The following is a 22,763-nucleotide window of genomic DNA, read 5'->3' as shown; positions in this document are numbered from 1 at the left end:
GCTAAACCTATGATTGCAGGTCATAAGGATGTTTTTTAAACGGTTCAACAAGTTCAATGAGAAAATATGAATAAAAAAAAAACTCGGTGATTAAATGTGTAAAAATCCAAAAATATGTTACCTTGTTTAGTCATTATCTCTTTTATAATTTTCTAATATTTAGTAAACTATAGAATTGTCCCTTGGTTGTCTATTGTTCATAGTTCATTTTTTTTTCTAAACCTTATGTCCTTAGGTTTGTCGTTTGTTAGGAGATCATTGTGTTACGAAATCATGTAAAATGACAAATTCCACAAAAAAAAATTTCTTAATATTTTTAACTATTTTTATTTAAACAGTCAACCATTGGGACAATATTGTAATTTACGCTTAAGAAAATTGCAATATTAAAATGGATACTTATTTTGGTAAGAGTTTTTAATTACAAATGATTGCAAACGATTTTAAATAAAAACTAAATGATCTTTGATAACTCATATAAAATGGTATTAGGTAGTAATTACTAATAAAATTGAATTCAACCTAAAACATATAAAAAATTCTTGTACGACCTATCATACCACACCATATATATTCTTTTTTTTTTTAGAAGGGCGGAAATACCACACCATATTCTAAGAAAGTCCTTCCCACCAAATCGTATTATGAAACGGCCAACGTGCATCCATCAAACACCTATCTAACATACATATTTATAGAAACCAGCATACAAACAGACGTGAAATTCACCAAAATATTATTAGAATGGCTTCAAGGCCATTCTTTTCAAAGCAAAAATCTCTCCCATTCTTCCTGCTCCTCCTTTGTCTCACCATCACCCTTCTAATCCACACCACCACCACCACCCTCCGCATTGATAACCATGTTCAACCAGTAACCGCCTCCCTTCACCTTCTAGCCACAGAACCACCACCCTGGTATGACAAACTTCGGTACATGATCAAGAACCGTTCTGATAAGCTAAAACTCGGGCTGGTTAACATTGGAGCTAATGATATACAAGTTGACGGCTTTGCTGACGTGACCACCATAGATTTTGAAAGAGTTCGGAGAGATATAAAATGGGAGGACTTGTTCCCTGAGTGGGTGGATGAAAACGGGAAGTGGGGTCCGATGAAGTGCCCAGAAATCCCTATGCCTAAGTCATATGGGATGGTGGACGTGGTGGTGGCAATGGTTCCAGACGGTGGTCGGGATGTGGGTAGGTTGCAAGTGAATTTAGTCGTTGCTAATGTTTTGGTAAATAGTGGGTGGGAGGATGGTGGTGGTAGGGAGGTGTATGTGGTGTTCATTGGGTGGTCAGGACCAATGTGGGAGATATTTAGGTGCGATGATATGATAATGGAAGAAGGTGATTATCGAATATATAAACCAGATATGAAAAGACTCCGGCAGAAGGTGAATATGCCTGTTGGCTCTTGCATGATTCCATCTCCACAACCTCCTGGTAATCCTTCTTTGTTCTTTATTATTATTATATTATTCATCCTGCTCTGCTCACAATTAAATTCACTTACGTAAACAAATTTGATTTGTTTTTAAGTCAATTTTGGACCCCCTCTTTTATATATATACACGCAAAGCTAATGTATACTAAATATATTATTAGACTTGTTCTTTTGACATGACATGATAATATATGTCTCCTTTAGCTGGTTTTATTATACAATTCAACATATCGTTTTACCATGTCATCTAATCCAGTGATAAGTTTAGAACTTTGTTTAGATTTAGTAGTTTGTTTGTAGATCAAGAATTCATGTTTATAGACGAAATAATTACGTCAACCACTTTTGTACGTAAAAAGATGCCCAATATTTTATATGTTTAATTAACTTGTTGAAACAAAAACTATAACGCAGTAGTTTTATAAATTAACAATATATAAATATTATTATAATGCATATATAAATTACCGAAAAATGAAATATTATACAGAAAGTTATTAATATAACATTGTTACATAAATAAATATTAATTGACATACCATTTACATTATTGTATATTTTGGTAAAGGTTTCTAAATAATACGAGGGTGACGGGACAATACGGTTAAGGCTTAAGTTTATGAGTCATAACGAGTTATATCGTTTGTTAAAACGTGACTTAAGACGATAAAACAGGTATAAGATATAAATTTTTTTATTTATAAATCAACTATACATAACAAAATCATTAATATTTACTAAAATTTTGAAGAATTGAATTAAAGATGATTATTAAAAAAATAATTTGGAACAAAATAATAATTTTAATATATTAAATTCATCTATATAAATTAATTTACATTTTTTAAATTAGGCACTGATAATAATTAATTTACTGCAAATATATAAACAAACAATATAAATATAAGTTCTAAATTTTAATATTTTAATTAAAAGTGATAATGTTTTTATTACATAATAATTAATAATAAAATCTAATAACAATTTCCCGTAAGAAAACTATTTGTCAAAAGAGTTTTTATTGTTGCTGCTTTGCATAGGAAACGTCTATTATTATATATATATATATATATATATATATATATATATATATATATATATATATATATAATTTGTATTATATATTAAAAATAATATTATTTTATACATAAAGCATAAATGATTAAATTTGCTTATTTAATATATTGAGAAAATAAAAAGTTGACTTTCTTGGGATCATCCAAATTGTATTGTATCTTTCCTTTCCACTTTAACTCTTGTCGAAGGAATTGCAATACATCAACAATCCCAAGTTCACAAAGTACGATAATTTGAGTGAGCCTAAATCCTCAAAAATTAGTTATAATGGGTTGTTCTTTTTAAAAGGTATAATGGTTTGATAGTTCGTCCATAGACTGGTTTGATAGGTACTAAATTATGTACTGTTACATACTTTACGTATATGGGCGATGTATTATTTTATATTATTTATCAATAATAAATTCATATATATGGTTAAGCATATGGCCGATGTATTCTTTTACATGATTTATCAATAATAAATTCATATATATAACAATTTTAGTCGGGTTCCTTCCACTCTTTCATTGGTTAGAGCATCCATAATACACGAATTATAAGAGTTGAATACGGTGATAATTATAATTGAATAAAAGTTGAATGGACTATGGGTAATGATATGGAGTAGAATTGAATGTGTTTAATAGGTTGTGGGTGGTGTTGTATAGACGCTTAATGGATGATTTGACAATCAGTTGAACTCTATATAGAGTTCAATGGATTGTGGATGCCTTTAGTTAATTTGTAAGATAACAAAGTTTTTTTATAAATATATGTAGAAATTTATAAATTTTTATACAATATATCATTGTTCAAAAACCATTATTAATTTTTTTTTCTAATTTTTTTACAATAAAAATATTATATATATATATATATATATATATATATATATATATATATATACACACTAGTTGTGAGACCCATGTGTTATATGAGTTAATTTAAAAAAAAAATCAAATATAAATGTCTAAATATTTGAAAACTTTGAATTTATAAGAAAATACGAAAAATAATGAATTATTATAATGAAAATGTTTTTTTTTCTTTTAAATTTAAACAAATAATTTAAATAAATAAACAAAAAATATTAATGAACTTTAATTTTGAGAATTTGAAATTAAAGGTAGGTTCATTAATGAAATTGATATCAATTTATTACTACATTTATTATAATTATTATATTAAAATATTATATAAAATTAAAATAGAAAAAACTTATAAAATGACATGTGAAAAAAAAATTAATTCAAAATAACCATATTTAACAAATTAAATGAGAATATGAGAAATGACAAAAAAAATCTTCATTCATTACCGTATATATATATATATATATATATATATATATATATATATATATATATATATATATATATATATATATATATATATATATATATATACACACACACACGAAAAGAACTAAAATTACACAATATTAATAAATGATAATATTAAACGGGCAATATCATATGAAACTCCATTTTAGTGCACCGCACCGTATGTTCAATTTAGAACCCTTGTGGTACAGTTTTCGAAAATCTAAAACCTCACATTACACTCTAGTTTGCGGGAAGGACGAAACACATAAACTAAAACTAAAGGGGCTACAAACAAAAGTAATATATATATATATATATATATATATATATATATATATATATATATATATATATATATATATATATATATATATATATATATATAGCAAGTTTAATTTGATTTAAGTTATATGATATATTCAAAGAAAAATGACTTAAAATGGCAACCAATACCACAAAACTTGTTTTTTTTAGCTCACTAAACTTTTAGTTGTATCTAATAAGAAAACCAACTTCTTATTTTGGTTTTAAACTAGTGATTACGATTTTTATCGATTAAAATGATATCGAACATCATTATTACCCTTGCCATATCCAACTAAAAACATATTGTAATCATTTTTCTCAAACCACAACCGATAACCATTAATTGGTATCATTGTCATTTTGTTTTGTGATATTGCTATTTTAATCGGTAAAAATCTATTTAGTTGAAGTTGTGGTAGTATATTCTCGATAATAACTAAAAACCATATTGTTTTGTGACATTGTCATTTTATTCAGTAAAAATCTATTTAGTTGAACTTGTGGTTTGAGAAAAAAATGAGTACAATAGGCTATTATTTAGACGTGATAAGGGTAATGACGATGTTCGTTGTTATTTTAATCATTAAAAATCATAATCATTGGTATTTTAAAACCAAAATAAAATTTTGATTTGTTTATTGGATACAAATAAAAAATTAACGAGCTAAAGAACAAATTTGGTGTTATTTATTACCATTTTAAATTATTTTCTGTATATTTAAAATGTAAAGAAAGACAATTATTATGAAATGTTCTTACGTTGTTCGTCAAAGATTATTAACCAACAATGGACAAACCTAAATATCCTTTGTAGGGGGCAATTTTTCTACTGATGACGAGTAAGTTTATTTTAACTTTTAAAAATATTTATCTATATTATTGTTGATTACACAACTCAAATATATAATCAAAATCCCAAACTTTATTTGCACAAACAAAGTAAATTCTTTAATAATAAATTTATTAACATAAAAGAATAATCTGACAATAAGTGACTTACCACAAACTTATTGTTAAAGTAAAACAAACAACTTACATATACAGTATACAATTAGATTTACATAACTATAAAATATATGGTAATCTAAATTACTCACAACCCACTAGATATAACATAAATGTTTCTATTTTTTTTTTCTAAAAAGAAATTCAACGGTTAAAATAATCCAAACAAAATTGTTAAAATCTCAATTTTGATTTTAAAATCTTACGATTTTCATATCCTACAAGTGAAAAACGATTTCGATCACACTACTATCTCAATCTCACCTCTCTAGTCTTTAGCTTTATGATATAGTCGAATATCAAAAACTTGTCTATTAAACTTGAAATCAAGTGTCGCAAGTTGCAAGAAATCTTGTAAATCATCATTATTTTATCAATTCATTTAAGATTAAGCAAAACACACTCATAATAATCTATTTGTGATCATATGTCTTTAGTTGTGCATGATCAAAATGATATTTCATTTTCTAATCAATTTGTTTTTATTTTTAATTTTTACGGTTTGTAACAATAAAAATCATGGTTCATACTTAATAAGTTAATTTTGATTTGAGTATCAACCTTTCAGTGAACATCAAATTATAATGTATGAGGTACCGTTATGGTTTCAGTTATATAAACATATATGAGTTGGTATATGTTGAATTCGATTTTAAATCTTTTAGGTTCGAACCCACAGTTATCTGTTGGGGGAGTGTAATTGTATATCTATATGTTCTTCTGAATATTGGTATTCAACGGTTTATCTTTTAAATTATAATCTTGGGGAGAAAAACCAAAAAAAAATCAATTTGTGAAATCCAATCTGTTTATTTAGAAATAGTTTAGCTTTTGGTTTCACTTTCTCGATTATTTTCTAATTTGTAGGCTGGTTTTCTGATTTTTCGTGTATCAATGTGAATTTTGTCAAATAAGAATATCTCCGATCACGCATTATTTATGCACTATTTTTTAGAGTTTAAAGTAAACTTTATATTGTTCATTTCAAACCACATTCTGGATTCTATTTTACACTATATAATTAAGTTGTAAAAATAAATTTTGTGGAAGATTGTACGTATAATTTATGCTACAAATTTAGAGTATAACTATTCATTTAAGTACTAGGTGTAGGACTCGGTCTACTCGGTATGGGCAACGCCATAACGCGTTATGCTGATTTGGAAGCTCTCATAACGGCGTCATAACACCAGAACACCGTCTCCTTCTCATTTTATTTGGTGTTATGTTAAGAAATGTTACCATGGCCACGGGAAGTACCGTGAGAATCAACCAATCAAAAGTCATTATCTCTCTCTCTCTCTCTCTAACTCTTTTTGTATCTTTTAACATGTTATAACATTTGCACACCATTTCCTACATAAATCAAATGATGTTAAAGATAACATGGCATATGAGTTGGCAAAATTTAGATATGATAACATGTCTTAACATGTTGCCCACACCCACCAGCCTTATGTATTACATGTGTTAATTAAAAAAAATTAAATATAAAAGTTTAAATATTTAAGAACTTTAAATTTTATAAAATAATAAGAAAAATAATGAATTATTAAAATTGATTTTTTTTATCTTTTAAATTTAAATAAATAACCAAAATAAACTAATTAACTTTAATTTGAGAATTCTGAAATAAGAATATAAGTCCACTGATAAAATTGATTTTCATTTATTAATATATTTATTGTAATTATTATGTTAAAATATTATGTGAAATTTATTAAAATAGAAAAAACGCATAAAATGACATGTTGAAAAAAAAATTAATTCAAAACAACTACAAAAATGATAGTATTTAACAAGTTGAATGAGAACGTGACATGCGCCAAAAAAACTTTAATTTATTATAGTAGATTTATAGAGTGAAAAATAAAGTTGAATAGGAACATTTACTCTATTTCATACACTATAAGTAGATTAATGTAATAACAAAAACAAAATAAGCTTGGGATGTACAGTATTAAAATAAATATTTCTTGATAAAAAAGGTTACAATAACTTTTGTTAACTTAAGTGAAGATACATACATAAACTTAAATCTTAGTAAAACAAAAGATACGAGATTTTAATAAGAAAGTAAAAAATTACAAATGTTGTATGGCTAAGGACTAAAAGATTAATAAGGCATTTTCATTTTTAAAAATGTAAGCGAACATATATTTTCTTCAAAAAGTACAACGCGATTCCATAAATAATCGAAAAGATGTCGTTGATTAATTTGATTAAATTTCTAAAGTAGCCTTAAGATAACTTTGCAAGCTCTTTCTAGAAACAAAACTATAATTAATTGAATTTGGTTTTTTTGAAAAGAAAAAAAAAAGGTTTCCTAGAAAACGTTGATATCTTTTGAAAATGTGAATTTAATTTGAAATTAAAAGATTCAGAACTTTTGAATATTAAATGTCAGAATGCATTTTTGTTGACACCGCGTATAGCCATATACTACGAATATTGACTATATATATAGATCTATACAAATAATTTTCAAATCAATAAGGTGAATAGGGGATGCTGACCATAAACCCTGAATGTCACCAAAAACACGCTTGGAAATTTTTATTATTTACTGCTATTTATTAATTTTTCAGGTCGATCGACGTCTAATGCATACAAATCAAGAGAGGCATATGTAACAGTTCTTCATTCCTCTGAAACGTACGTTTGTGGTGCCATATCTTTGGCACAAAGCATCCTGCAAACGAACTCTACCAAAGACCTACTCTTGCTTGCCGATGACTCTATATCTCAGAAATCCCTCAGAGGACTGAAAGCTGCTGGATGGAAGATCAAGCTTATACAACGCATACGAAGCCCACATGCAAAAAAAGGCGCATATAACGAGTATAACTATAGCAAACTTCGAATATGGCAGCTCATTGAGTACGACAAAGTTATTTTCATAGATGCGGATCTTATTGTCTTAAAGAACTTAGACGCGTTCTTTCGTTATCCTCAACTATCGGCTGTTGGAAACGATAAATATATATTCAACTCTGGTGTTATTGTGGTAGAACCATCGAAGTGCATGTTCAATGGCCTGATGAAAAAGCGATTCACTTTCACATCATATAATGGAGGTGATCAGGGTTTTCTCAACGAAGCATTTACATGGTGGCATCGATTTCATACCAAGGTAAACCATCTCAAGGTTTTTGAAGGTACAGACAACCCAGGACGCAAAATTCCGGAAAATGTGCACACGATTCATTATCTGGGGTTGAAGCCGTGGATGTGTTATAGAGATTACGATTGTAATTGGGATATGTCAGGTCGTCAACGTTATGCTAGCGATTCCGCTCATAAAAGATGGTGGAAAGTATACGATGCAATGCCTAGTGATCTGAGGTCTTTTTGTGGCTTGACTAAACATATGGATGTTCGGATAAGGAAGTGGAGAGGGATAGCAAAGAACGCTGGTTTTAGAGATGGGCATTGGAAGATAAAGGTGAAAGATAAGAGACAGACATTGCATATGGTCTTATGACAATGGGTGTAATCTGTATATCATATAAATCCACTTACGTTTCTTGTTCACTATGTTTTTTTATTTTTGTGATTAGGTGTTAGAAAAAACTAATTGAACCGATAAATTTAGTTTTTGTTTGGCTATGTAGACAATTGAGGAGAAGGGAAATTGTTTTGAACTAGGACTTCAGAGTTATTTTCTATAAAGTACAACTCTTAAGAATAATTGATTTCATCCCACATAGCCTAAGCTCATCGTTAAACATATAAACATTTTCCTCTTCGGTTTTAAACCTTTGATTGTTCGGTCGTTGGTTTGTTCACTACTTGAATATTTGGTTTTAGTTACCAAATATTTCGGACGAAAGTGTTTTGTAGGAAACTTGTGTCTAATTTTCTAAAATTTCTATAAATTTCCTCTGGAACTAGATATCCTACAGATTTTGTCGGAAAAGTGTCGGTAGTTTCCTACAAAATACCAACGAAATATTAATTAATATTTAAAATTATAATTCTGTTGGAATTTCATAGAAAATATAATAACAAAAATGTAGAATTTTTTCTTCCACCTTTGCCCTCATTTTGTTTGGCCCAAGGTTGTTAAAATCTCGATTTTGATCTTACGATTTTAAGATTCTATAAGTGAAAACGAACCCGATCACACTACGATCTCGATCTCACCTCTTTAGTTTTATTATATACCCGAGTAGCAAAATCCATCTATTCATACTTGAAATCTAGCGTCATAAATTGCAAAAAGCCTTGTAGAGCATCACTATTTTATCAATTCATCACGAGTTAGGTAGATTATACCCATAATAATTCATTTGTGATCTTATATCTTACTTGTACATGGTCAAAATGATCTTATTTCTAATTAATAAAGTTTAAAGCAACAAAAACTATTGGTGATGCTTAAGAAGTTAAAGTTGATAACACTATCTTGCAAAAAAATTTCAATATGAGTTCAAATATAAAAAAAGACTTTTTCGTTAATTTAGGCAAAATGTTAAATAATAGGGACTTTTCTGTTAAAAAAACTTTTAGGACTTTATTGAAACTTTTTCCAAAAGTTTGAGACTTTTCTGTAGATTTCTCTTATTATTATTATTATTATTATTATTATTATTATTATTATTATTATAACAATTGTAATTCCATATTATTATTAATATAAATATAATTCTTACTATTTTATATTATTTTTAATTTAAATATAATAATTATTATTACCATTATTTTGATTATTATTGTTATTATTTTCTTATTAGATTTATTTTAATTAATTTTTTAGTATATAACTATACATGTTTTTATTAAAACTATGTTTACTATTATTATGAATGTACATGTATGTGTAGTTGTATGTGTATTTTGTTGGATTACGGCGTCTAAGCTCATAAATAAATTAATATAAAGTTGCAAATAAAAGCAAAGTCTTTTTTGGGTTGCAATCAAAATTAGTAATTATGTAGAATGACTTTTAGAGAGAGGTTGATTTATTTATTTACTATATGATTAATAAATAGTAATAAATGATTTGTTAATATATTATGTGATTAATATATTAATTAGAATGTAATTGCCCAAAATAATAGTAATTTTTTTTAAAACTAGTCAAGTCATTCATTGAATTGTTCAGAATAAACATCAAGTCATAATATCCAAAACATCAGAGTACAAATATATCGAATGTGGAAATCATGAGGGAAGGATGTTGTGCCATAAAATTGGGCTCTTCCCTTTGGAACTGGATGTACCTAAAACTATAAACATAAACTGTAAGCATAAAACTTAGTAAGTTCCCCCAAGTACCACATACCACACATGAAAGACGATAATACTATGGAACAAAGCATAGTTATATAATCATTTCCTGCCATGGGCCAACCCATGGTCTTTCTGTTCAGTGTCTAGAGCCAAGTTATCCTTTTCTTTTAAGCCCAATAAAATCCTAGGCCCAACCCAAAAGATCACCCAAAGTTCAATATAGGCCTAAAATCAGAAATGGCCTAAAATCTATGGCTCAACCCAACAATTAGGGCCCAAAAATCACATAAGTTGGACTGGTCCGTACGCTCGGCGTACCAACTGGTAGGTACATCGTACTTGGCCGGAGCAGGAAAGGGTCATGGCTGAGGTGCAGTACGTGCGACGTACTGGGACTTACACCCAGCATACGCATCCCAGGGCAAAACTCATTACAAGGTCTTCATGCCTTAAGACCTTACGACCAAACTTTAGATCTAAGCTTAATAAGACCCTTAAGGTCACAAAGTTGTAAACTTTATGCCTTTGTATGGCTACAAGAAGCCCAACACTAAAAACCTATCTTATGCAAACCTTTTCTTCGCCATAACTCTTGCATGGGGACAAATCAAGATCCAAGCTTGTATTTTTATTACTTATAAGGATTTAAAACGTCTGAAAGGACACCTTAAATGCTTTGGAGTACCTTTTACTCACCAATTTCTTAGTTTTTGGGACAAAAGATGAAAATCAAGGCTTAACTAAGATCTAAAGAAACATAAGCTAAGTTTGGAGTTTTATACCTCCAAATGGTTCACAATGAAGAAAAGATGTTGGATCCAAAGTCTTGAGAGCAAACCCTACTCCTTGACCTTCCTTCTTCACACACAAGGAAGCACACAACTCAAAGCTCAAATGCTTAAAATGGACTAAGGTTTGTAAGGAGGGTCGATCTTGGGATGGAGGTTGATAAAGGGAAAGGTCTTGGGCCATAATGGTGTTTTACTTAGTGCACAAACCCTAAATATTAGGGTTTTGTTCTGAATCACATACGCCCGATGTACTGGAGTATGCGCAGTGTGCTGACGTGGGGCTTAGTACGCCCAATGTACCAAGGTGTACACCCAACGTACTCAAACTGCACCCAAAAGTCATGGATTTGCCCTCGGGGACTTATTTTTCAAACATCTCATAAGTCAAGGGTCTAAAAGCAACACCTGGAAAAATAGATGTTACAACTCTCCCCTACTTGAACTAGACTTCTCCCTCGAAGTCTGATGCCACAAAAAAATCAGGGTAGTAATCTCGCATCTCCCCTCGCGCTCCCATGTCCATTCGGAGCCCTTTCGATGTTGCCACTAGACCTTGACCAGTGACACTTCCTTGCTACGCAGAGCCTTCGTCTTCCGACCTAATATCACCACGGGTCTCTCCATATAATTCAGGAAGTCATCAACCTGAATATCATCTAGAGTTACAACTGCGGACTCGTTGGCCACACACTTCCGAAGTTGAGACACATGGAAGGTGTTATGGATTTTGCAGAGCTAATGAGGAAAATCCAGCCGGTATGCAACCTTGTCCACTCGGGCTGAAATCCTAAATGGTCCGATAAATCTAGGGATCAACTTGCCCCGCTTCCGAAATCGGATGACACCTTTCCAAGGTGACACCTTTAGAAGCACCAAGTCTCCTACTTGAAACTCGAGGTTCGAACGCCGCCGATCGGTGTAACTCTTCTTTCAGCTTTGTGCGATTTGCAACCTATCACACACATGTTGAATCATCTCAATAGTCTTGAGTACCTGTAACACCGTAAATTTTCAAACAAATTTTTCATTTCAAATTATAGTATTTTCATTCAAAACAAGGCATAAACATTTCAAGTGTCATGTCAAAATACAAATCATCTAAATCCCAAGATCACAAAACATCTTTCAGTGTGTACAGATCACGCCGGCGCCTTCCCACGGTCCTCGCTAGTACCTGAAACACATACATAACAACTGTAAGCATAAATGCTTAGTGAGTTCCCCAATATACAACTTACGCACATACGCCTTTCCAGGCCCTGACCTTCCGGTCCATGTGTATCAGGGGACTTCCGTCCCTGCTGGGTAAACCTTCCGGTCCTACCCACGCCGACCTTCCGGTCCACAACACAACGCCTTCCGGCCCATAACATAATCGCCTTCCGGCCCATAACATAATGCCTTCCGGCCAATAACATAATGCCTTTCGGCCCACATAACATACATAGCACGTATAACAATTAACTTATCACATATAGCACATATATCTCATATCATGTCCGACCTTCCGGTCACACAGTCAAACCCTTCCGGGTACAGTATAGTGAGAAGACTCACCACGTGAATGTCGAAAGCTAGCAAATCCCGAAGTCACTCGTACTCGATCCGCCGAGCTACAATCTCCCTATAACATCATATATCTCTTATTAACACTTTTATCTTCTAAGTTTGACTATCCCTAAGAGGTCAAACATAGGTCAACTCTGGTCAACGGTCAACGGTCAACTTGACCTGACTCGGCGAGTGCTAGGGCGACTCGGCGAGTCTAGACGTCCTCACCACTTCTCTAAGATTCCCTTTCTACTCGTCGAGTATCCTCCTTGACTCGACGAGTTTCTCCTGGAAGAATCGCGGGGCCACCCCGACTCAACTCGCCGAGTCTGAAGAACAACTCGACGAGTCCCAGTTAATCTTCAAGCTACTCGCCGAGTCTGTTCATCGGACTCGGCGAGTCCATGCCATGCAACCGCTCAAACTGCTTCTAAGGTCAGAACTGCTCCGACCATTCATAGGTCTGGCCTTCCTAGACTGATTCATCACGTAAGGTCCTCATTTCGGTGCTCATAATACACCCCATGACTCATAATTTACATTTTGACCTAAGGCATAAGGATTCCAATCCAAAACCTCCATTGATTCCCGAAATGCTCAGGCATGGGACATTCTGGACTTCCAAAGATCCCAATACAGGGTTCCAATCGCTTGGGGGACTAAGGTAACATTCAATCTAGCCACAAAAGGGTTCAATAAACCCTAAATCCATATACACATCAACATAGAAGAATGCAACTCGAAATATTACCTGAATAACGTGCTCTCTGTGTCCCCAATCCTCAGAACGTGGCTTCTCTTGTTGTTCCCTTAACCAAGCCTCCTCTTCCTTGCAAAACAACACTTCCAAAATCAACAATGGTCTTCTACCTTACTCCAGATGCTCACAATCGAATTAGGGTTTCTCTCAGAGGACTAGGGTGAACAATGACGGCCATAAGGTCCCTCATATACGTCCCAAACCTGAACGGTTAGGGTTTTCGCTAAACAGCGCAGACTCGCCGAGTCCATATCCGGACTCGTCGAGTCCAGTCGCGAACCCGCGACCAGATCCGCGATCCTACTCGGCGTGTCTAGGCTCCAACTCGCTGAGTCCCCTCTTAAAACACCCAAAATCATAAATATAACAATACCTGAAATTCCGGGCTGTTACAACTCTCCCCCACTAGGACTAGACTTCGCCCTCGAAGTCTCACTCTGAAAATAGCTCCGGATGCTGCTCCCGCATCTCACGCTCCGGCTCCCAAGTCATTTCCGATCCCTTCCAGTGTTGCCACTGAACCAACACCAGAGGTACCTTCTTGTTCCTCAGAGCCTTGATCTTCCGATCCCTGATGGCCACTGGTCTCTCGGCATAATTCAGGCTCGCATCCACCTGAATATCCTCTAATGGAACCACTGCCGACTCATCGGCTATACACTTCCTCAATTGCGACACATGAAAAGTGTCGTGGATCTGCCCCAACTCTGCTGGAAACTCCAAACGATAGGCTACCCGGCCTATCCTTGCAATCACACGAAATGGCCCAATGTACCGGGGTCCCAACTTGCCCCTCTTCCTGAATCGAATCACTACTTTCCAAGGAGAGACCTTCAGGAGAACGAAGTCACCGACTTGAAACTCAAGCTCGGATCGGCGTCTGTCTGCATAACTTTTCTGTCGGCTCTGGGCGGTCAATAACCTCTGTCTAACCTGCTGAATCTGCTCTGTCGTCTGAAGCACGATCTCTGTACTGCCCATCACTCTCTGACCCACCTCTCCCCAGCAAATGGGGGTCTGACACCTCCTACCATACAACAACTCAAAGGGTGGCATACCAATGCTCGAGTGATGGCTGTTGTTGTAGGAAAACTCTGCCAAGGGTAAATACGCATCCCAGCTACCCCCGAAATCTAACACACACGCTCGAAGCATGTCCTCCAGCGTCTGAATCGTTCGCTCGCTCTGACCGTCTGTCTGGGGATGGTATGCGGTACTAAAATGCAATTTAGTACCCAGCTCCTCATGGAATTTCTTCCAGAATCTGGAAGTGAAGCGCACATCACGGTCTGAAACAATCAAGATCGGCACCCCATGCCGAGATACCACTTCTCTCACATATATCTCCGCCAAATTCTCCGCTGAAGAACTCTCACTGATGGCAAGGAAGTGAGCGCTCTTCGTCAACCTATCCACAACCACCCAAATTGCATCGACTCCTCTGACAGTTCTCGGCAATTTGGTGATGAAATCCATAGTGATCTGTTCCCACTTCCACTCGGGAACCTCCAATGGCTGCAACTTGCCATGCGGTCTCTGGTGCTCGGCCTTAACCCTACGGCAGGTCAAGCACCTCTCCACGAACCATGCGACGTCCCTCTTCATACAGGGCCACCAATACTCTTTCCTCAAATCCAAATACATCTTCGTAGCCCCGGGATGGATCGAGAATTTCGATCGATGAGCCTCTTCCATCAAAGTAATACGCGTACCACCCACGAACGGTACCCAAATCCGACCCTGAAACGTCATAAGCCCTCGTCCATCCGTAACGAACTCTGAAACCAAACCGACAACCCGCTCTCTCTTCTGCATCTCTGGTCGCACAGCCTCGGCCTGTGCCCCACGAATAGCATCCAATACTGGAGCTATTACAGTCAATCTCAAACATACATCTCGCAGTGGAGTGCTCTCCGCCATGCGGCTCAATACATCGGCTACCACATTAGCCTTGCCTGGGTGGTACAGGATCTCACAATCATAATCCTTGACCATATCCAACCACCTCCTCTGACGCATATTTAGGTTGGGCTGATCCATCAAATACTTCAAGCTCTTATGGTCCGTGTATATCGTACATCGAACCCCATACAAGTAGTGATGCCAGATCTTGAGAGCGAACACTACTGCCCCCAACTCTAAATCATGCCTGGGATATCTCGCCTCATGAGGCTTCAGCTGCCTCGACGCATAAGCTATCACATGACCCCTCTGCATCAACACTGCACCCAGCCCCGAAATCGATGCATCGCAATATACTACAAAATCCTCCATCCCTTCCGGGAGAGCTAATACCGGAGCTTCGCACAACCTTTGGCGAAGTGTCTCAAAGGAGGTCTGCTGCTCGGGTCCCCATGAGAATGCAACCCCCTTTCGGGTCAATCTAGGGAGTGGCACTGCAACTTTGGAGAAGTCCTTAATGAATCTTCGATAATACCCTGCCAATCCAAGGAAACTCCTGATCTCAGAAGGTGACTTCGGCACCTCCCAACTCATCACCGCCTCAACCTTGGCCGGATCGACCAATATCCCTTCCTGATTAACAACATGTCCTAGGAATTGGACCTCCCGCAACCAGAAGTCACACTTGGAGAACTTTGCATAAAGCTTCTCCGATCTCAAAACCCCAAGGACCTCCCTCAAATGTTCTTCATGCTGCTCTCTAGATCTCGAATACACTAGAATTTCGTCGATAAATACAATCACTGACCGATCCAACATCGTCCTGCATACCCTGTTCATGAGATCCATGAACACAGCCGGGGCATTGGTGAGCCCGAAAGGCATCACCACAAACTCATAATGCCCATATCGCGTCCTAAACGCTGTCTTTTGGACGTCCTCATCCCGCACTCTCACCTGATGGTACCCCGACCTCAGATCGATCTTGGAAAACCAAGATGCTCCCTGCAACTGATCGAATAAATCATCGATCCTCGGTAATGGGTAACGGTTCTTGACCGTCAACTTGTTCAACTCCCGGTAATCAATGCACATCCGGTGTGAACCATCCTTCTTCTTGACGAACAGAATAGGCGCTCCCCACGGCGAGCTGCTCGGCCGAATGAATCCCTTCCCCAGCAACTCCTGAAGCTGCGAGGACAACTCTTGCATCTATGGAGGTGCAAGACGATAAGGTACCTTAGCAATAGGCGCGGCCCCCGGAACCAGATCAATACCAAACTCTACTTTCCTCACAGGAGGTACTCCCGACAGCTCCTCGGGGAAAACATCTGGAAACTCACGCACCACTGGGACCTCCTCAATTGATCTCGGTCTCTCGGAAACCTCCCGCGTATCCATCACATATGCCACAAAACCCTTACAGCCCTGCTGTAGACACTGCCTCGCCCTAGCGGCCGAACAAAAAGCTGATCCCGAACGGGTACCCTCACCGTACACCGAAAGAACTCCCCCACTAGGGTCTCGTATAGTCACCAGCTGACGCTCACAGTCGATGACAGCGCCGAATCGGCTCAACCAGTCCATGCCCACAATGACACAGACATCACCCATCGCAATAGGAATCAGGTCAATCGGAAACTCAACCCCGAAAATCTCTAACACACATCCCCGGAGAACCTCCGTGGCACAAATCACTCTCTCGTCAGCTATAGAAACTCTCAGAGGCCGACTCAACGACTCACGACTAACGCTGATATGCTGACTAAAAGCTAAGGATACAAAGGACCTACTCGCACACGAGTCAAATAACACTAAAGCAGGCACAGAGTTCACAAGGAAAGTACCTACGCATATCATAACATAAGCATAACATCTCGACATCAAAATAAATACATGAAATACAGCATACCTGCCACAACATCGGGCGCAGCGCGGACCTCCTCCGCAGTCAGCTGAAAGGCTCTCCCACGAGCCCTCGGGGCCTCGGCCTTCACCGGTCGAGTCGCAGTAGCCCTGGCAGTAGGTGCAGATCCCTGAAGAAGCTGAGGGAACTCGGCCTTCCGATGGCCTGTCTGGTTGCAATGAAAGCAAACCGTAAACCCCTTGGGGCACTCCCTAGCAATGTGCCCCTCCTTGCCACACTTGTAGCAAGCACCAGATCGACATGCCCCATCATGACCCTTGCCGCACTTTCCGCAAGTGCGACCCTTCGGACCTCCCGTCCTCGAATCGACGGACTTAGTCCGCTTGGCTGCCGGCTGAGATTGAGCCGGCCGCCGGTCCACCCGCTGAGACTCGGCCTCCTCCCTGGCCTGGGTCTCCAACTCAATCTCGCGCTTCCTGGCATTCGCCTGAAGCTCAGCAAAGGTATGATAGGTGGAGTTTGACACAAACTCCCGGATATCCCTCCTCAAAACACCCAAGTACCGGATCATCCGAGCCTGCTCTGTGGACACCAGCTCGGGGCAGAACATCGCCCTCTCATGAAACTTCCGCGTGATCACCGCAACCGAATCAGTACCCTGCTTGAGGGTCAAGAACTCCTGAACCAATCGTTCCCTCTCCACCGGGGGAACATACTCGTCTCTGAACATAGAGGTAAACCCCTCCCATGTCACTGCTGAAATCTCTGCAAAAGTGAAGTTCGCCGTCACGAACTTCCACCAATCCTTCGCTCCCAGACGGAGCTGGTTCAAAGCGAACCGTACCCTCAGATGCTCCGGACATGAACAAGTGTAGAAGCACCCCTCAATATCATCGATCCACCTCATCGCAGCAATCGGATCCTGCGTCCCATCAAACTCAGGTGGCTTCGTGTTGCTGAACTCCCGAAACAGCAACGAGTCACCCCCCTGTGGCCTGGCAGCGGCCACAGCTGCGGTAGCTGCAGCGGCTGCAGCCTCAGTCAATGCGGCGTACCGCTCCTCAAAAGTCTCCATCAAGGTGGTCTTAATAGACCCAAACATCTCCGGAATCTCAGCCCGGATCGCTATAGCCACCTCCTCATGAATCATCTGACGAATCTCCTCGTCACTCACACCGCTCGTACTCGTTCCGTGGCGTGGTCTAACCATGCTGTCTCTGAAATACAACATAAAACTATCAGAGACTCCATCGAGTATAATTGCACTCGATAACGCAACCCTACCGACCACACCGCATCAGCATTCATCCCAAATCTTCCTCCCCAAACCCCGGATAGTGAGTACTCTACCTCTGATATGCACTATCTATCTGCACGCTATCAAAGCATCTCATATCGGCAAACCTCCCTAGACTAAGGCATCACAAATCAGGCCACTCTAGTCCTATCATGAATACCTAGTCTTCTAGCATGCATAACAATTCATATCATAACTTATCTCATAACATAACATTGTAAGGTATTTTGGGGATCTTTACCGTTCGGGCGCTGACTGATCGTACACACTGCTTCTTTCTTGTTTACCACAAAATCATTTATAAAAGTTTATGCCTTTATTTTTAAAAGTTTTCCTCAAATCCTCGGTTTGAGTTTAGTTACGCCCGAAGGTGCACCCGAATCCCTCAAACCAAGGCTCTGATACCAATTTGTAACACCGTAAATTTTCAAACAAATTTTTCATTTCAAATTATAGTATTTTCATTCAAAACAAGGCATAAACATTTCAAGTGTCATGTCAAAATACAAATCATCTAAATCCCAAGATCACAAAACATCTTTCAGTGTGTACAGATCACGCCGGCGCCTTCCCACGGTCCTCGCTAGTACCTGAAACACATACATAACAACTGTAAGCATAAATGCTTAGTGAGTTCCCCAATATACAACTTACGCACATACGCCTTTCCAGGCCCTGACCTTCCGGTCCATGTGTATCAGGGGACTTCCGTCCCTGCTGGGTAAACCTTCCGGTCCTACCCACGCCGACCTTCCGGTCCACAACACAACGCCTTCCGGCCCATAACATAATCGCCTTCCGGCCCATAACATAATGCCTTCCGGCCCATAACATAATGCCTTTCGGCCCACATAACATACATAACACGTATAACAATTAACTTATCACATATAGCACATATATCTCATATCATGTCCGACCTTCCGGTCACACAGTCAAACCCTTCCGGGTACAGTATAGTGAGAAGACTCACCACGTGAATGTCGAAAGCTAGCAAATCCCGAAGTCACTCGTACTCGATCCGCCGAGCTACAACCTCCCTATAACATCATATATCTCTTATTAACACTTTTATCTTCTAAGTTTGACTATCCCTAAGAGGTCAAACATAGGTCAACTCTGGTCAACGGTCAACGGTCAACTTGACCTGACTCGGCGAGTGCTAGGGCGACTCGGCGAGTCTAGACGTCCTCACCACTTCTCTAAGATTCCCTTTCTACTCGTCGAGTATCCTCCTTGACTCGACGAGTTTCTCCTGGAAGAATCGCGGGGCCACCCCGACTCAACTCACCGAGTCTGAAGAACAACTCGACGAGTCCCAGTTAATCTTCAAGCTACTCGCCGAGTCTGTTCATCGGACTCGGCGAGTCCATGCCATGCAACCGCTCAAACTGCTTCTAAGGTCAGAACTGCTCCGACCATTCATAGGTCTGGCCTTCCTAGACTGATTCATCACGTAAGGTCCTCATTTCGGTGCTCATAATACACCCCATGACTCATAATTTACATTTTGACCTAAGGCATAAGGATTCCAATCCAAAACCTCCATTGATCCCCGAAATGCTCAGGCATGGGACATTCTGGACTTCCAAAGATCCCAATACAGGGTTCCAATCGCTTGGGGGACTAAGGTAACATTCAATCTAGCCACAAAAGGGTTCAATAAACCCTAAATCCATATACACATCAACATAGAAGAATGCAACTCGAAATATTACCTGAATAACGTGCTCTCTGTGTCCCCAATCCTCAGAACGTGGCTTCTCTTGTTGTTCCCTTAACCAAGCCTCCTCTTCCTTGCAAAACAACACTTCCAAAATCAACAATGGTCTTCTACCTTACTCCAGATGCTCACAATCGAATTAGGGTTTCTCTCAGAGGACTAGGGTGAACAATGACGGCCATAAGGTCCCTCATATACGTCCCAAACCTGAACGGTTAGGGTTTTCGCTAAACAGCGCAGACTCGCCGAGTCCATATCCGGACTCGTTGAGTCCAGTCGCGAACCCGCGACCAGATCCGCGATCCTACTCGGCGAGTCTAGGCTCCAACTCGCCGAGTCCCCTCTTAAAACACCCAAAATCATAAATATAACAATACTTGAAATTCCGGGCTGTTACAGTACCACCTTTATGCTTCCCATGACCCAATTCCCGATCTCCCCCCAGCAAACCGGGGTCCTGCACCTTATTCTATACAACATCTCAAATGGTGGTCGGTCAATAATGGCATGATATCTTTTATCGTAAGAGAAGTCAACCAATGGAAGGTAAGTGTCCCAACTCCCTATAAAATCCAACACACAATCCTATAACATGTCCTTATCGCTCTGGCCATCGGTGTAAGGGTGGTACATCTTACTAAAATACAACTAAGTACAAAACTTCTCATGAAAGTTCCTCCAAAACCTGGAGGTGAAATAAAAATTTCGGTCCGAAACCACCAAAATTGGCACCCCGTGTCTGTGACAACCCGAAATTTCCATTCTGTATAAACCATATCAAGTCATTAGAAGATTAGAACAGTTACAGAGAATTTCCAAACTTTTGGGTATAAGTTTGAGTATTTCAGGATTTACACTCAAGGAGATATCAGGAGAGTGGATGCACTAGGGTTTTGTGCAACACTGTTATTCCAAAACTCTATGATATTAGAGTTCATTTCGGGAATAAAATATTTTCTGCCAAAAAAAACTAGGACTATATATAGAATTCTGAACCATATTTATTCATTAGTTACATTTCCAACTAGAGAAAAGCCGAATTCTCTCTCAAGGATCTTCAGACTTTCGTTCCGGAAAGTGAGTACTTCTATCTAGTGTTGTTTTAAAGCTTCTTATATTCTTAATACACTAGAAATCATAGGAAAACATTAAGATCTGAGAGTTTACCGCCCACGAACACCTTGGGGAGTAAACTCTTTTAAAAGGGCCAAAGTGTGCCCAATGTCCCTCCAAGCCTTGGAACTCAACCTAGAAACTACCATGACATGTTTAGACCACAAAATCATTAAGCAACAAAGGCTAGAAGTGAGTTCACGGCCAAGGATGTTCTTGGGCCGTGAACTCCATTTTAAGGTGCCAAAACACCTTAAAAGCCTTCCTTAAGCCAAGAGACTAGTTTAGACATGTACCCTAATGAGTTTAGGACTAGCAAACACCATTAGAACACCAAGAGTAAGGTGTTCACGGACCAAGAAGTTCCAGGGCTGTGAACTCCAAACAATAGGTCCGAAAGGTGCTATAACCTCTTCTAAAGCCTTGTACAATAGCCTAGTTTAGTTCCTAGTTAAAATAGGGACTTGAAAACGCCACAAACACCCATCCAAGGGAGATTACAGCTGTAATCTCCATGGGATTTGGTCCCAGGGCCGTAAACTCCTAAAAGGAGTTATATAATGCCCTAAACTCTTCCATAGACCAAGCCATTAAGTAGAAATGCTTCTTAGGGTCTTGTAGAGCATCAAACACAAAATGGTCACCAAAGTATGAGCTTACGGCCGTAAACTCATGAGTTTACGACCGTAAACTCATTTGGTAGTGTCATTAGGGCCGTGAACTTCATGGTGGAGTTTTCCTTGAGCCCTACACACAATAGCTTCCCTTACAAACACTTAGATACAATCCTAGAGGCTAATAACACTTTATAAAGGTGTTTAGCATGTTCTAGGGTGTCTTGACTTGTTTATTAGTTGTTTATAGACTAATTTGTTACATATATGTGATATTATATGTTAACTAGGATCATAGAGTGTGTTCAAGACTTCACTTGACACCTAGCAGTCCTACCTCTTCAGTTCATCCGTATCACCCACAAAAGGTGAGTTCATACCCCTTAATCAATGTTTTAAATGTTTTTAAATGTTTCATGGGTGGGGGGATACAAGTAGAATCATGCTACTTATTATATCAATCACATGTGATTTATAAGTAGCATTCAAATGATTTACTATTCATTAGCAATTTTACGAAACAGTTTCCTTCAAATGATTTTCATAAATACTTTATATGTTTAGAACTCCTTATTAAACGGTAAATTTTACTCTGTATGTTTCATTTCAAACTCATTTACAATTGTGTTTCAAACAAATGTTTCTTTATACTTAAACTGTTTTATCAAACCCATGCTTTCAAACCGTTTTATAGATTGGCATCAAGTCGATCTTTTCTTAGATAATAATTATGTTCAAAGGTTTTACAAAACTTTTTTTATGCTTTT

At 37.7% G+C, this 22,763-nt stretch overlaps 1 protein-coding gene across 1 annotated transcript; it reads left to right on the top strand.

Annotated features, from left to right (window-relative positions):
* The first annotated feature begins 602 nt into the window (after positions 1–602).
* Positions 603–8,790, top strand: LOC145075120 (putative UDP-glucuronate:xylan alpha-glucuronosyltransferase 5). The gene is made up of 2 exons (XM_079021422.1): positions 603–1,447; positions 7,732–8,790. The coding sequence occupies exons 1-2, from the start codon at positions 745–747 to the stop codon at positions 8,625–8,627; spliced, it is 1,599 nt and encodes a 532-aa protein (XP_078877548.1). The 5' UTR covers positions 603–744; the 3' UTR covers positions 8,628–8,790.
* The last annotated feature ends 13,973 nt before the right edge of the window (positions 8,791–22,763 follow it).

The sequence above is a fragment of the Lactuca serriola genome, chromosome 9 (genome assembly GCF_051521515.1).
Source record: "Lactuca serriola cultivar US96UC23 chromosome 9, Lser_US96UC23_V15, whole genome shotgun sequence".
Taxonomy (NCBI): domain Eukaryota; kingdom Viridiplantae; phylum Streptophyta; class Magnoliopsida; order Asterales; family Asteraceae; genus Lactuca; species Lactuca serriola.
The sequence above is the reverse complement of the archived record's forward strand: the minus strand, read 5'-3'. Positions and strand labels throughout refer to the sequence as shown.

Coding starts and splice junctions, on each gene's coding strand:
- LOC145075120 (XM_079021422.1), top strand. CDS start 745: ATGGCTTCAAGGCCATTCTTTTCAAAGCAAAAATCTCTCCCATTCTTC. Junction 1,448..7,731: donor TCCATCTCCACAACCTCCTG/GTAATCCTTCTT, acceptor TTAATTTTTCAG/GTCGATCGACGTCTAATGCA.